This window comes from Myotis lucifugus, unplaced genomic scaffold (assembly GCF_000147115.1).
Source record: "Myotis lucifugus unplaced genomic scaffold, Myoluc2.0 scaffold_121, whole genome shotgun sequence".
Taxonomy (NCBI): Eukaryota; Metazoa; Chordata; class Mammalia; order Chiroptera; family Vespertilionidae; genus Myotis; species Myotis lucifugus.
In genome coordinates this window covers 1,959,541-1,974,619 of record NW_005871169.1, presented here as the reverse complement: position 1 = coordinate 1,974,619, position 15,079 = coordinate 1,959,541, and the positions used below count along the sequence as shown (strand labels likewise).

Sequence of the window (15,079 nt, the reverse complement as noted above, 5' to 3'; positions counted from 1 at the left end):
ATACATTTTTTTTAAAAACCTCTGAAAGAGGAATACTGTTTGTGCATAAAGACTTTCAAGCACCTTTTCCTTTAATGGCTGATTATCAATTGGTTGGTTGACAGAATCTGGGCGGTTAATAAGTGTTGGGTGCTTGACAATACAATCAAGTGACTGAAAGTATGAGGTGGAAGATATAGTGATGATGAGATGTTAACTCTGAAAAGTGGAAGATAAGTCTAGATAGGAAAACAATAGGTGGAAAAGCAAACACAGATTAAATTTAAAGGCAGTATAGTTGAGTTTATAGATATATATGACAAAATTTTCAGAATTTATTACCTTTTTAGATTAGAGGAGCCTAGATTTACATTTGCATGTGGCAAATTATCATAGGAATTGAACCTTTTATTTTTCTGATTTCTTTTCTTTTACTGTGAACAAAACATCATATTATTAAAAATTTAACTTTATTGCCAATGAAGAAAGGTACTCATTTTGTCATGCTAGGACAGCAATTTTCAACGGATGTGCCGCAGAATTTTTAAAAACATGCACTACCTGACTATGCAGTCAGGGGACACTGACCTCTTTTGCTGTAGATGGTCAAATAAAAAAAATGCCAAAGCCAGCACAATAGCCATCTAGGGTGAATGCCCTGTCTTAAACCATAAATATATAGGTCATATAACAGAGTTGCATCTTATTGGTCATGTCCCATAATAAGGTTGTATCTGATTGGTTAATTCTTGATACCAGAAATCCTTCTATATAAGTAGAGGCACCCGGTTTTTTAAAGTAAGTTACTTTGGAGTAAAAAGGGTAGACCATCACTGTTATTATTTTTTTGTAAATCAAAAGTTATAACCATTTTTGTCAAACTGGCAAAAAATATAATACATTTTTTGGTGTGCTGCAGAATTTTAGTTATTACTTTATGCATGCCATGAGATGGAAAAGTTGAAAATCCCTGTGCTCAGACATGGGCAACAACAAAATGATATCAGACCTGGGCAGGAGTTGAGCTAGATGGAGGGGATTCAGCCCGGCATTGCATGGGGGTTGACATATGTCAAATCTAAGGAAGACAACAGAAACAGATGTTCTGAATTCAGTTTTTGTTGAACCCCGATTACAAGAAATAAAACCAACAGAAATGAGGAACCCATCCCAGGAAGTAGCACTGAATTAGGAACCTAGAGGCAGAGGTCTCTAACAGGTGTGGGACAAGAACAGATGTAGGAGTGTGGCAAGAGAAAATAGTCATTTGAGGCAAAGATCCATTGTAAGGTTTGAGCTGATGGTTCAAGAACTGACCTCGCAGTGTAAGTGGTGCTAACCTCAGAGGGGTGCTGAGGCCAATAGATACAATATGGCTGATAAAGTGCTTTGTAAACAGCGAAGGAATCTGCTAGTGGTACTATTATTACTTTGTTATTTTTCACGGCATGATTTGATTTAAAATAATTAGTTCATTTAGTTAGCTCCTCAAGAATCTGTAATACTACCAGTCCATTTTGAAAAAAAACATTTAAGTAGAAGGAATTTAGTAAAACTTCAGATATTTTCACAGGAATGGTAAAGTGTATAATTTATATTTATGTCTCACAATTAAAAGTGTCTTTCATTTGCCTATTCTTAAAAAAAAATAAACACCAAAAAAGAAGAACCTTTACATAAATTCAATTTTGATTTAAGGAAAAAAAAATGCTTACCAGACCTTTTTTCTTTTTCTTTTTTATTTTTGGCAAGGGGAAGTTGAGTTTTGCCAGCCAGCAGAAGTGTATTATAAGCATAAACCACCTATACATATTTATTTAAATTGCCAGCCCCAAATCACAGGCATAAACAATAGATATTTGGAAAGTTAGTCTTATGAATATTACCTTAATGGAAAGAACAACATTTATTTAAATTATTATACTTTTATTTAATTATTTAAAAATATTTTTATTGATTTCAGAGAGGACGGGAGAGAGAGTGAGAGATAGAAACATCAATGAGAGAGAAAATCATTGATCTGCTGCCTCCTGCATGCTTCTTACTGGGGATCGAGCCTGAAACCTGGGCATGTGTCCTGACTGGGAATCGAACCAGTGACCTCCTGGTTCATAGGCCAACACTCAACCACTGAGCCACACTAGCTGGGCACAAATTATTATACTTTTAAATACATTGTTGTATCTTTTTATTGCACAAAGGTGAGAATGAGTGTGCCAGTGAATCAAAGCTGAAATTATATACAGATTCTAACTTATCTCTAGATGGTAGGTCTCTAAGTTACCCTGAAAAGGAAAACAAAACAAAAAATTTCTCTAGTTACCCAGACCTAGGCTATGAGAAAGCCCTTAGTTCAAAAATTTGTTGGACCTAAAACGAAAGTAAATTTTCTAATGTAAAATTATTTTTTAAGTTATAAAAAACCTCCCTAATGTTATAATTAGAATAATTATGCATAAGTTTCATTTATCTTAAAGAGGGTAGGGGTGAGTTAGACTTCAAAATTCTATTCCAGAATATACATGCATTTAACTTTATAGCTTACTAGAGGCCTGATGCACAAAGTTCGTGCAAGGGGCTCGGCCCTCCAGCCCTGGCATCGCTTGGAAGGTCGTCTGGAAGGTCATTTGGCTGTTCGGTCTAATTAGCATATTAGCTCTTTATTATATAGGATTGTATTCCTATCCAGATTTTTTCTCTGATGGGTATTATTTCTTTTCCTATTACCTACTGTTTATGTTAACTCCATTATAATTAGTATGCATTTAAGGCAGGCCTTTTCATAATGTTCCTTATAATGGATGATGGCCAGCAGCCATGTGCTCCCCTCAACTCAGCCTCTCTTTCCAGCCTCAGGGATCCCCGAGAGGTAGCTGAGATGGCTCACTAGAGCCAACTTCACCCTCTTCTTATGACCATAAGTCTCTAAATATTGAGAACTTCTTACCTAAAATACTGTCTTTGTCACATGTATCTATTTAAACATCCTTTCTTTCTCTCTCTTTTTTTTTTTAACAGATACTAGGCAGTTTTTAATATATAATGAAGATCACAAGCGCTGTGTGGAAGCAGTAAGCCCCACTGCGGTCCAAACAGCAGTTTGCAACCCAGACAGTGAAGCACAGAAATTCCGATGGGTGTCAGAATCCCAGATTATGAGCATTGCCTTTAAATTATGCTTGGGGGTGCCCTCAAAAACGGACTGGGTTCCTATCACTCTCTATGCCTGCGACTCAAAGAGCGAATTTCAGAAATGGGAATGCAAAAATGACACACTTTTGGGAATCGAGGGAGAAGATTTATTTTTTAACTATGGCAATAGACAAGAAAAGAACATTATGCTTTACAAAGGATCCGGTTTATGGAGCAGATGGAAGATCTATGGGACCACAGATGATTTATGTTCTAGAGGTTATGAAGGTAAGAAGCACAATTTTTTTTACCTTTTTGTCAATTTTTTTTTCATCTTCTCCGTTGGAAACTAATTTAAAAATATAAGCATATTTTTGTTAAGCCTCTACTAGAAATATTGATGATTACCTTTTTTTTTTAAAATATATTTCACTGATTTTTAAAGAGAGCAAGGGAGAGGGATAAAGAGTTAGAAACATTGATGAGAGAGAAACATCGATCAGCTGCCTCCTGCTCACCCCCTACTGGGGATGTGCCAGCAACCAAGGTACATGCCCTTGACCGGAATCAAACCTGGGACCCTTCAGTCTGCAGGCCGATGCTCTATCCACTGAGCCAAACCAGGCAGGGCTACCTTTGTTTTTTGAACTAAGTTGGTGTTCTTGAGAACATGACAGTGAATAAGTTTGGTAAAAAGTCCTCGCTTTAGCTTTTTGTAATTAATGGAGAGACTTTTTAAAAACTTTAGCTAATATTTTTTCAAACTTTTTTAAAATCAATTTTTATAGAGAGAGGGAGGGAGAGGGAGAGAGAAACATAGGTGTGAGAACGAAACATTGATCAGCTGCCTCCTGCATGCCCCCTACTGGGAATTGAGCCCAAAACCAGGCATGTGCCCTGACTGGGAATCAAACTAGCAACCTTTTGGTGCCTGGGACAATGCCCAAGGAACTGAGCCTCTCCAGCCAGGGCTAGGTAAGATTTCTTTGTAAACAATGGGTTACAATTTTTAGAAATGAATTTTTGACTGAAAGCCTCCCATTTGACATTATGCAGTTGTAGTGATGAATTAATTTAACAATGTTTCTTTTCCTTTGGTTTGAGCTATCCCTGGAGAAGTGACCCATGGAACAAAGTTCTTTATCAAGTCAGGTTGCCTAAAATGAAATACTGGCATCGCTTGACAGTTTGGGTTTCAAAGTGTTTCTGATTAGCCACCTTATGTGTATTTACAGACTGCAATAATTTAGAGAAGATTTGAAAAGCTGAGGAATTAACTTGTAAATTAACATGCAGCATATTTAGTCAGCTATTTTATAAAGTAGTAGCACCAGTGGGGCAGGAAATAATTTCATATGTAGTTTGTTCATTAAGCTCGTGAAGGTTAAATAAAAATCAGAGTATTTCATCTTCTCTTGGCCAAATGTCATTCTGGTGGCTGCACAGAAAAAGACAAGACTAAACAAAAAAATTTAAAAAAGAACTGGAAGCCCTTTAGAAGGGCTTCCCGAGTCAGATGGTGTTAAGCCACATTCCAAGTTTGGACACTCAGTTATGGTGAAGTGTTATCTAGAAGGGCCTCAAGACCAGAGAAAGCACTTGCCTGTGGGGACAAGAGAGTACCGGTGTCCAAAACTCCTATGTGCCGAGGCTGTGAAGTTGAATCTAACTATCGTCTCCAAGCAGAGCAGAGGAATTTAGATCTTTGTAAGGTGATAATTTACCAGTTTTCCTTCTATATAAAGAAAATAAGGAGTGAGAAGGAGGGTTCAGAAAGAAGTTACCCCAAGGCATTTATTGAACACAAGGTAGGTTTAGAAGTTACATAGTGACACCTATGTAGTACAATCTTTCAGGAGAAACTTGATGGAAAATTACAGGGCAGAATAAGGGTGAACCAGACTTGACTGAGTCAAATTCCAGACAGGACAATAGTCCTAACTGAGAGATTCAACACAAGTTGGATGGATGCTAAGGTATTGGACTTTATCTTATTTTAAAATATATCACTGAAGTTCTGTAGCCCCATCCCCTAGATATTCTTCTGTTTGCTTTGAGGAAAATATGCATAGGATTTAGGATAGTGGTTCTTGAACTTCAGTTGGCTTAAGAATCATCTGAAGAGCTTGCTGACAATGTAGATTCCAAGGTCCCCTTCCCACTCAGATTCTAAGCTCGCATATTGAGGGAAGGGCCTAAAAATATATTGTGTTATTCTTAGGAACACCTAAGTGGTTGGATGTAGATGGCCCAGTGGCCACACCCTGTATACTCCACAACTGTCTCCCAGTACTTAAGATATTCCTGGTAGAACATCTAGCCCTTCATACATTTTGGAATCTATTCATTGGAACATATATGAACACTGAAGATAATGTGGAGTGAGTGTATGTTGAGTTTCTAAAGAAAACTGGCTGAGACCAGGTGTTATTTTAGAATAACAGAGTCAGAATTGTAGACTTAGAGGGACCTCAGGGTTGTCTAGAAGTTTGGACCACAAGAGAAAGAGTGAATTGACTGCCGTCACATGATTTGTCAGTGAATTAGCTGGAGTGCAGTTTGGTTCTTTTGGCCTCATCAGAACTTTGATAAGTAAATCAAGTTAGTCCTGAAAAGGCCATTTCTGATTGACACCTATAAATCCAGCACTAAAATTCCTAGGCTAATTTAGTGAACAGTAAAACTACCCTGAGGTGGCCTTCACAGGTTTTCTTCATATGAAGGAACAGGTACCGCAGTGCTTAAGAGTGGCATTATTTTTGAAACCAGCATGTTCCTTATACAATATGTGATTTGGAAAACTAGTCCTGTAACTTAGTGGGAAAAGGACTAAAGTCAAATTAGTTAATTGACAAAAATGTAATCTTGAGGTATTTGAAAATATCCCTAGTTTTTAAGAAGTATGAGTAAAGGAAAAGGAAAGGAGGTAAAAATTTTATATTTTTTTTACTCTTGATATGTTAGGTGCTGTCCTATGTATTTTATATACTTTATATTATGTAAGTTACTTTTAAGATGTCTTTCAAGAACTTTCTATAGTCATAGAATCCACAAGACTTAACTAAGAAAAGTGTATGCTTACCTGGGACAAATTCTGAATATCAACTGGTGGAAAGAGGCTAAACACTTCAATGTAGAGGGTCATCTCCTAAAGGGACTCTTCCTACAAAGATGGAAACTTTGAACATACTGGAGAATTTAATGAGGTGAATGGTTTGGTTGTCAATGAAGATTTGAGCTTTTCTAATCCTTTTGGCTTAAGCCAAACCATGACCAATAGTTTTATATATTTTTTTCAAATTTCCTTTCTAGATGAACCCAGAGCTTCTTCTTTTGATCTGTTTGAATTCAGCTTCTTCTTTTGATCTGTTTGAATTCAGTTTTTAAAAAGGACAATATTGATTGTAAATGGTATCTAATGGTTTTGAGTAATGAGGATTAGAGTTATGCTCAAATCCCTGCCCTTCCTATAGCCACTGTTGAGGAACTCAAGTGGAGGCTGGCTTGGCAGAAAGTGATTGCAGGGGATTTCAGTATGAATTGTGTACGTGGGTGACACAGCTATAAGATCATTTTCAATCTAGAGATTTCATAATTCTCTGCTTCCCACCATGAAGAAGAATGGCCTCTTCTCTGTTCTGGAGGAAAGGCAGAGGTCAAAGCTGGTGTCACTTGAGCTGACTACTTTTGCCTTGCAAGAGGAAAGAGGAAAATTGTTCCAAAAGACAGCAGAAATGAAGTGGTGGTAGAGTTACTTCTAAGTAAAAGACTATTATACATACCCAGCAAAGGCTGGGGTAGAGAGAGAAGAGAAATGAAAAGGAATCCCCTGCATGGGGACACCAAGTGTGATCAGAAGAGTAAGACCAGTGTTTTGGAATGCTTCTTATTGAAGAGTCAATGTTCAGAAGAATCACTTATATTCTAAGTGCAAGTCAATGTGTTTCTTTTAGTCATGTACTCACTACTGGGCAATGCAAATGGAGCAGCCTGTGTATTCCCATTCAAGTTTAAAGACAAGTGGTATGCGGATTGCACAAAAAACGGCTCATCGAAAGGATGGTACTGGTGTTCAACCACTGCAGATTACGACACAGATAAGCTGTTTGGTTATTGTCCATTGAAATGTAAGTAATTTTGTCATCAAGAACAGTTTTGTACACTTAGTACTGCAATGTAGTGATAACACCTTGCATTTATCTAGAACATTTTCCCCCAAGGTTATTTCACATGAATTACTGCTTCATGCCCTACCACAAACCATTATAGATGGCATTGTCCCCACTTTATAATGGAGGAAGTGCCCCACTAGCTGAAGATTAGAACACAGATCTTCTGACTCTCAACATCTGCTTTTACTGTCAGTAACTTTCTAAGACTTTAGGGCAAATTATATTGCATATAATTCAATATATACTTAATAGTAGAGGTAAACATGCCATTCCCCAAACTTTCATTGATGCACCCTTATTAAACATAGATTAAAAACAGAATGTAAACCATGTCAGAAGCATGTGATTTGATTGAAAGAGACAGAGAGCTATGAATTTTGTATGAATGTAATGGAAAGGGCTTCTTCACTGTGAAAAATGGTAGTAATGATACTCTTCTTAAACTTAACTAAGAAAAGTATTTAACACAGCAACGAATCAAATGAAAGTGTTTTTTAAAATGAAAATTTACATGGTTATTGCAGAAATGCAAAAGTGGAAAGGGAACAGAACGTAAGAATTCTTGGTGTTCTTTCCACGCTCAAGAATCTATAAGGGAAGAGCGCAGCAGGTTGGGGTGGGTGAAGGGGAGAACTGTATTTGGAGGCAGGGATGGGGCCGAAGAAGAAGGAAAAGCATACGTTCTTTTGCTTTACTTCCCCCTCACCCCACATCCTCCTTCTGCTGCCAGATGCCCCTTTCCAATTCTTCCTCCTAAACCTCTTCCCCTCTGACCTCTTGCTAATTCAGACTTTATGGATCAGAGCAGCTCCTGGTTTCTGCTATTACCCAGAATTCTCTCTCCTGCCATCTGTAAAGGGGTCGGTACAGGGGAAGAACGTCAGATGTGGTCTGGGATGGGTGTGAGGCCATCTGAACTGAAAAAGCATTACTCACACCTCAACTTTTGGGACCACACATCCACATGCCATCACATTATTCCAAGCATCATTGTATGACAGCCCAATGTATAAAAATATTTTAGTTTGTCAAGCGAAAGCCAGAATTTCAAGAACGGTGCTTATGTATCTGTTTTGATTTAGTCCCTAAGCATCTCATTAAAAATAAATGTAATTTGTCACCTCCATGTATGGCAATTCTCTTCCGTGTTCAGTCCCTCTGTTCTGGGTGAAGACCAAACAAAGCTCACAGGCATCCCATGCATAGTGACACTGCTCTCACATTCTTGAGCGAGGTAAATATATTCACCTCTCTCTTCTTCTCTCTTTTTAAAAAAACTATTTATTGATTTCTTTAGAGAGACAGAGGGAGATGGAGAGAGAGATAGAAACTTCAATCAGCTGCCTGCTGCATGTTCCCCACTGGGGATCAAGCCTGAATCTAACAGGCGGCCTCTTGGTGCATGGGTTGACACACCCACTGAACCACACCAGACCAGCATATTCACCTCTCTTATTAGCAACCTTTAAAGGTTTGATTAACATGAAAGGTTTATAGGTGTCTCATTTCGATATTAGAAATCTTTTTGTCTGAAAGCAAAATGGAGCTGTATTTCCCTTAATATAAAGCAATACTTGTTTTTCAGTGATTGAGGAGTGTCTTTCTCCTTTACTGAGTAAGAATGGTATTTTCTAAATGTGTCATTATTGAGTGTCTGAGGAGTATGGATTTCAATGTTCCAACTATAGCATCCTGCACCTAAGTGGTATTGACAAAGAGGTTGTTGGTTGCAAGTATGATTTAATCATTTAATGGAGGAGAAATGGCCAGTCACTAATCACAAAGAAAGCTCACCACCTAGGATAGATATGTGTTGGCAGTATATCCTGAGTATTTTCTAGAATAATCTTTAAGTCCTCTTAGTTGTAATTTATATCTTTCAAACCAAATTATTTTTCCTATAAATGTAAAAGTAAAATAGCTATAGAAAATAATAAAATATTTGATTTTCAATATGCATTAAAAATCTAAAGCAAATTTTATACATTTCATGCCTTTTTAAAAGGGCTTTGCGATTTCCTAACCTATTTCATTTTCCTTACTTTGTGTTCCTTTTAAAAGAACATTATATTTTATATTAATCTTAAAACCAATAGATTCAATACAGGAAAATGAAACTTGTTGACCTAGTTATAGTTGCTATATATCTTTTGTATTGTTCATTATAATGTTTAGACACTTATTTTCAAATATTATGAGAACAGGAAAAGAAAAAAGATCCCGTTCTCTCAAGTCTTCATAGCTTTCAACTTTAGCTTTCAAAATCAGTTGTGCAGTTTTACTGTGGGAATTTGAAGAATTGGGGGAGACGTATAGTCAGCAAACCTATACATTCTGTGACAAATAGGTTTTAATTCCTTGATTTAAAATGCAATATACTCTTTCTTTAAATAAAGAGAAAAGTCAAATTGCATTTTCTTCTTTGGTCACTTATATCCCTTTTCTCCATTCTTGGATAAGAAAATATTCCCCTCTTTTATTTGCTATTTCACATTTCTTTACTATATTATAAACAAAACCTCTAGTTTCTAAAAATACTTATTTAAAACATTTCCATCTTCAAATAAACTTCAGTCTCATTTGAATGACCTCATGTGGAAAAGAATCCATTTGGACATTTAAAATAATAAGGCCTCACACCATGCTAATTTAAGTTTAATATCACTAATTCAAACTTATTTTTAACATAAATATATGTATTGATTTTATACTTAAAACATTTTAGAAATTTCTATACTGTTGCCTGACTGAAATTTTGATTTGCTTTTCTTCCTCTTTGGTGTACCATGGGACCACAAGTTTCATATCAAAGTATGTGGTACATGCATGATAAAGGTCACTTCCCGTCAAATAAAAAGAATCACAGCAGCACAGGCTACGTGCTTATGGAAAACTGCCTAATCTCTTAGCAAATTGAATCCTTCTCAGATAATTTGAGAAGTTACATAACCCTCTCTCACTTCCTTGCAAATAAATGAAAAGATTATTACTCTACATGACTTGTAAGTATAATTTTATATTCTTAAAAAGACAAAAGAGAAATTTTCATAACATGAAGCACACAAAATATTTCACTTGTTGACTAATTTTCCAAACGTAAGTAAAAGGCTATATATCAAATTTATCTACCTATGTTATTGACCTTTCTTATAGTATAACCAGGTTTATAGAATACATTAGAAATCATAAAATAACATAAGAAAAATAAGCTAGATATTTATTTTTTACTCTGAGGGAAGAAAAGTTAACACTCGGCATCTACTATTGCTAGGAGCTACCTTTATTGACTGTATTCTAGAGACGAGAAAGTAAGACTCCAAAAGTTAACAGTGTAACTCAGGTCAAACCACTGGTGAATGACAGGGCAGAAAGCAAGTTCAGATCAGCTGATCTATGGAGTTCATGACCTTCCCTTAAAAAAAAAAAATCCTGTGCTGCTGTGATTTCAGAGAGGAAGGGAGAGAGAGATAGAAACATCAATGATGAGAATCATTATCGGCTGCTTCCTGCATGCCTCCTACTGGGGATTGAGCCTGCAACCTGGGCATGCGACCTGATCGGGAATCGAACTGCAACCTCTTGGTTCATAGGTCGATGCTCAACCACTGAGCCATGCCGGGCGGCCACAACCTTCCTTTTTATGCCTGTGTCTTTGGACTAAAATGACCAAACTAGAATGCGCAGGCAATATATTCACTTTCTGAGAGAAGACGTATACTTATTTTCTCTTCTCTCTTTACGTTTTTTTAGATTAAGGAAGTTGAGATGGTATCTCTATTCTTAGTTTTTGCAATTGCCTCACTTCCCAATTCATCTGATCCCAAACCTGCCAATGGAAAAATAGGGAGATAATGCCCCCCCCCCTTTTTTTCTTCATACAAAGGATTGGATGGGATGTGGTTTAGCTTTTGAAAACTCTTCATTTCAAGAATGAAGAAAATATCATAGGCACTTTAAAAATAAGTAGAAAAAAAGGAAAAGCAATATAAGGCTTGAGGCAATAATGCGTTGAGGATTTTTAAAAAAATATTGTTCACTGAAAATCTTTCCTAGGCCTAACAGCCAATTCCATTTGACTTCTTTTACAGTCGAAGGCAGTCAAAACTTATGGAACAAAGATCCACTTACTGGTGTTTCCTACCAGATAAACTCCAAATCTGCTTTAACTTGGCACCAGGCATGGAAGAGCTGCCAACAACAGAGTGCTGAACTCTTGAGCATCACAGAAATACATGAGCAAACATACATGACAGGTAATGACATGAAAAGAAAAATTTGTAAGTAAAGATCATGGTTATTTTCTTTCGGTAAAGTTTAACTAAAAAGCAGACAACACAATTGACTATAGACATCATGATAGAATCAGTCTGTAAGCAGATGGTATGACAGATTTGCATCTTGAAAAGACTCTGGGAGGGTAAGTAAGGTTTGTTCCCAGGAGCCAACTTTGTTCTATCAGTTGTGACAGAAGCCCTGCTGATAAGGACTCTGGGTGTTAATCTAGGCCAGTGGTCGGCAAACTCATTAGTCAACAGAGCCAAATATCAACAGTACAACGATTGAAATTTCTTTTGAGAGCCAAATTTTTTAAACTTAAACTATACAGGTAGGTACATTGTTATTAACCGACGTATATAGTTTGCGTACTGTTGATATTTGGCGCCTCCCTGGCGCTGTGCATCCCGGGGCCGGTGCTGTGTCTCCAGTCGCCCGACCGACCCACACCCCCCACTTCTTCTAACGCCACTTCTTCAAAATAGACTTGCCCAGGCCTAAAACTGACTTCTGCGCATGGGCCACAAAGTTTCAATTGCACTGTACGTATGCGCCTGCATGTGGTATTTTGTGGAAGGGCCACACTCAAAGGTCCAAAGAGCCGCATGTGGCTCGCGAGCCGCGGTTTGCCGACCACTGATCTAGGCTCATAGTAGATGATGCCACAATTAATCAGTGATGTGATTCTTGGACATAAGAGATGGCTACCATGCTGGTCAAATACTGAAGGTCTAACCTGGAGCCCCAGATCTTCCATTAGCGTCCAGAGCTCACAGTGTTAAATGCAATGCTGCCACAGCAGGGGCACGCCACGAGCGGCTCTGAAGCTGAGTCCTCCCTGCCTCCCCTTCCCAGAACTCCCAGACTCTCTAATGGTGTGCAGGTCTTAATGACACTTTCCACGATGTGGTGGGTTTTGTTTTTGTTTGTTTGTTTTTTTAAATATATTTCATTGGTTTTTTACAGAGAGGAAGGGAGAGGGATAGAGAGTTAGAAACATCGATGAGAGAGAAACATCTGATCAGCTGCCTCGTGCACACCTCCTACTGGGTATGTGCCCGCAACCAAGGTACATGCCCTTGACTGGAATTGAACCTGGGACCCTTGAGTCCGTAGGCCGACGCTCTATCCACTGAGCCAAACCAGTTAGGGCTGTGGTGTTTGTTCTTAAAGCTTCTGTTCTTATAGGATTGTGAAGATTAAAAAGGCCAATGTTTGCTTGAAATGAAAGAATTTGATGGAGTTTCGACAATCCTCTTGGGGAACAGAGAGATTAGGACCAGAAATGAGTGTGAGAGAAAAGCATCCCCAATTCCTTGCTCCAGATACCCGCCCTCTCCCCAGTTTACCCTGACATTGCTATTAGACTAATAGAGGGTGTCCCCCAAAATGTCTACACACACTTTGAATAATTATAAAGGCAGGGTTTATTAAAATAGATTTCATTTTCAAACTTGAGCTATAAACTGTTAAAGGATGCATACATTTTGGGGGGACACCCTGTATATCTCTGATCCTGTGACTACCATGTTTGAAAAACCCTTAGTGGCTTCTCCTTTCCTATCAAACAATTCACAACACTTTTGCCTGGCACTCAATGGCTGTCATCTGCCCACTGACTACTCTTCTCCTTCACGCATTTCCCAGCCTTGATGAAGGAAAAGTTTTGGATTCCTCATCCACGTGCCATACTTTCTCACTTCCACATTTTCCCTCATGCCATTTCTTGTACCTGGAATTTCACAAGCTTCATACAGCTGAAATGCAGTGCTTCTCCATTTCCATCTCCATTTCTCTCATTTGATTACTGCTTCTGTAACAGTTAGTTCCATATATGTCCCGCTTCCCCTACAGAGTTATAAATACATTCATTTGGTATTTTTATTCATTCATTCAACAAGATGGCTGGTATCTGTGGGAAAAGCATTATGCTAGGTCAGCCGTGGGCAAACTACGGCCCGCGGGCCGGATCCGGCCCGTTTGAAATGAATAAAACTAAAAAAAAAAAGACCGTACCCTTTTATGTAATGATGTTTACTTTGAGTTTATATTAGTTCACACAAACACTCCATCCATGCTTTTGTTCCGGCCCTCCGGTCCAGTTTAAGAACCCATTGTGGCCCTCGAGTCAAAAAGTTTGCCCACCCCTGTGCTAGGTCCTGGTGACACAGCGGTGACCAACGCCAGACATGTGCTGTCCATTTGGAGCTAAAAGTCCAATGGGGAAAACACACACAACTAAGAAAACTAACAAATAAATGCAAATTATAGTAAGTGCCATCAAGAAAAAAACCGAAGCCTGTGTGGAGAATGGATCATGCAGGTTACTGGCTGAAAATGAGGAATGTCTTGTGAATATTTTGTCCCCACCCCAAAGGGCATCACACAGAACCTTCCAAGGGCAAGAGTCTCCATGAATGTTTGCTGACTGACAAATGATGCTGCACAATCAAAATATTATTTAGCCATCAGCCTCAGATGTGGACAAATGGTCAGTTTATGGCAAGCGGGCAGTCAGAGTGGTAGCTCCTAAATGTTAAGTTGCTTATTTATCACCAGAAAACTTTGTTAAAGTGAAGGTGCCTGGTGCAATGAGATTCTAGCTCATTAGGTGTGATGTGGGGCCAGGACTTTGCATATTCTCAACCCTCCAGATGATTCTGGGGCAAGTCGTTGGGCGACCACACTTGGCAAAGCACTACGTTAGTACCTGCTGTATCAGCAGCGCCTACAAATTGCATCTGACCGGTCACCAGGCAGCAGGGTGGAGGGTAAAGAGCAGGGACTGGAGCCAGCGGTTTGGGCACAGCACTGTGAAGCTGTGTTACTGATGGAGGTTACAGGCTGGGACCTTGGTTCTTCTCATCGACGCAGAAAACGTTTTTTAAATGTATTTTTTATTGATTTCAGAGAGGAAGGGAGAGGGAGAGAGAAACATCAATGATGAGAGAGAATCATTGAAAGGCTGCCTCCTGCACGCCCCCCCACTGGGGATCAAGCCCACAACCCAGGCATGCGCCCTTGATGGGAATCGAACCTGGGACCCTTCCGTTTGCAGGCTGATGCTCTATCCACTGAGCTAACCTGGCTAGGGCCAGAAAACATTTTTAAGATGAACAAACATGAAAGTAAAGCAAAGTGGGATTTATTGGAGATATACTCCAAGCAAGGAGCAAGCCAGTTGAGAGAGACAATGGCCCCGAAGTCTTGGGTTATATGGTTTAAATGAGAGATTTACTGGGTCTCCTTTCATTTGCATGCAAGCATGATTGACAGAAAAAGGTTACATAAGTTTATTTTTTCTGGGCTTGCCCTTATCCATAATGCATACAAAAACCCCACGGGGTGGGGGGTCAAAACTGCAATGAAAATTTTATTGTAATTAGTCCAGGGCTGTAGTAAGGTTGCATTGAGGTCATGTCCTTTTCCTCTGAGTTTGTGCCAAGAACCGCCTGGTTCTGAACCTGTCTGCTGGCTGTTCAGGACCCCAGGGCCCCGAGCCCAAGTCTAACTTCCTACCT

The 15,079-nt window shown here is 38.7% G+C and overlaps 1 protein-coding gene across 1 annotated transcript in view; it reads left to right on the top strand.

Annotated features, from left to right (window-relative positions):
* Positions 1-15,079, top strand: part of MRC1 (mannose receptor C-type 1) — a 92,808-nt gene that overhangs the window by 11,718 nt on the left and 66,011 nt on the right. The window contains exons 2-4 of the mRNA XM_006093728.3: positions 2,998-3,399; positions 7,065-7,238; positions 11,372-11,536. Of these exons, the coding sequence (XP_006093790.1) occupies positions 2,998-3,399; positions 7,065-7,238; positions 11,372-11,536 (741 nt within the window). The remainder of the gene's footprint in view (positions 1-2,997; positions 3,400-7,064; positions 7,239-11,371; positions 11,537-15,079) is intronic.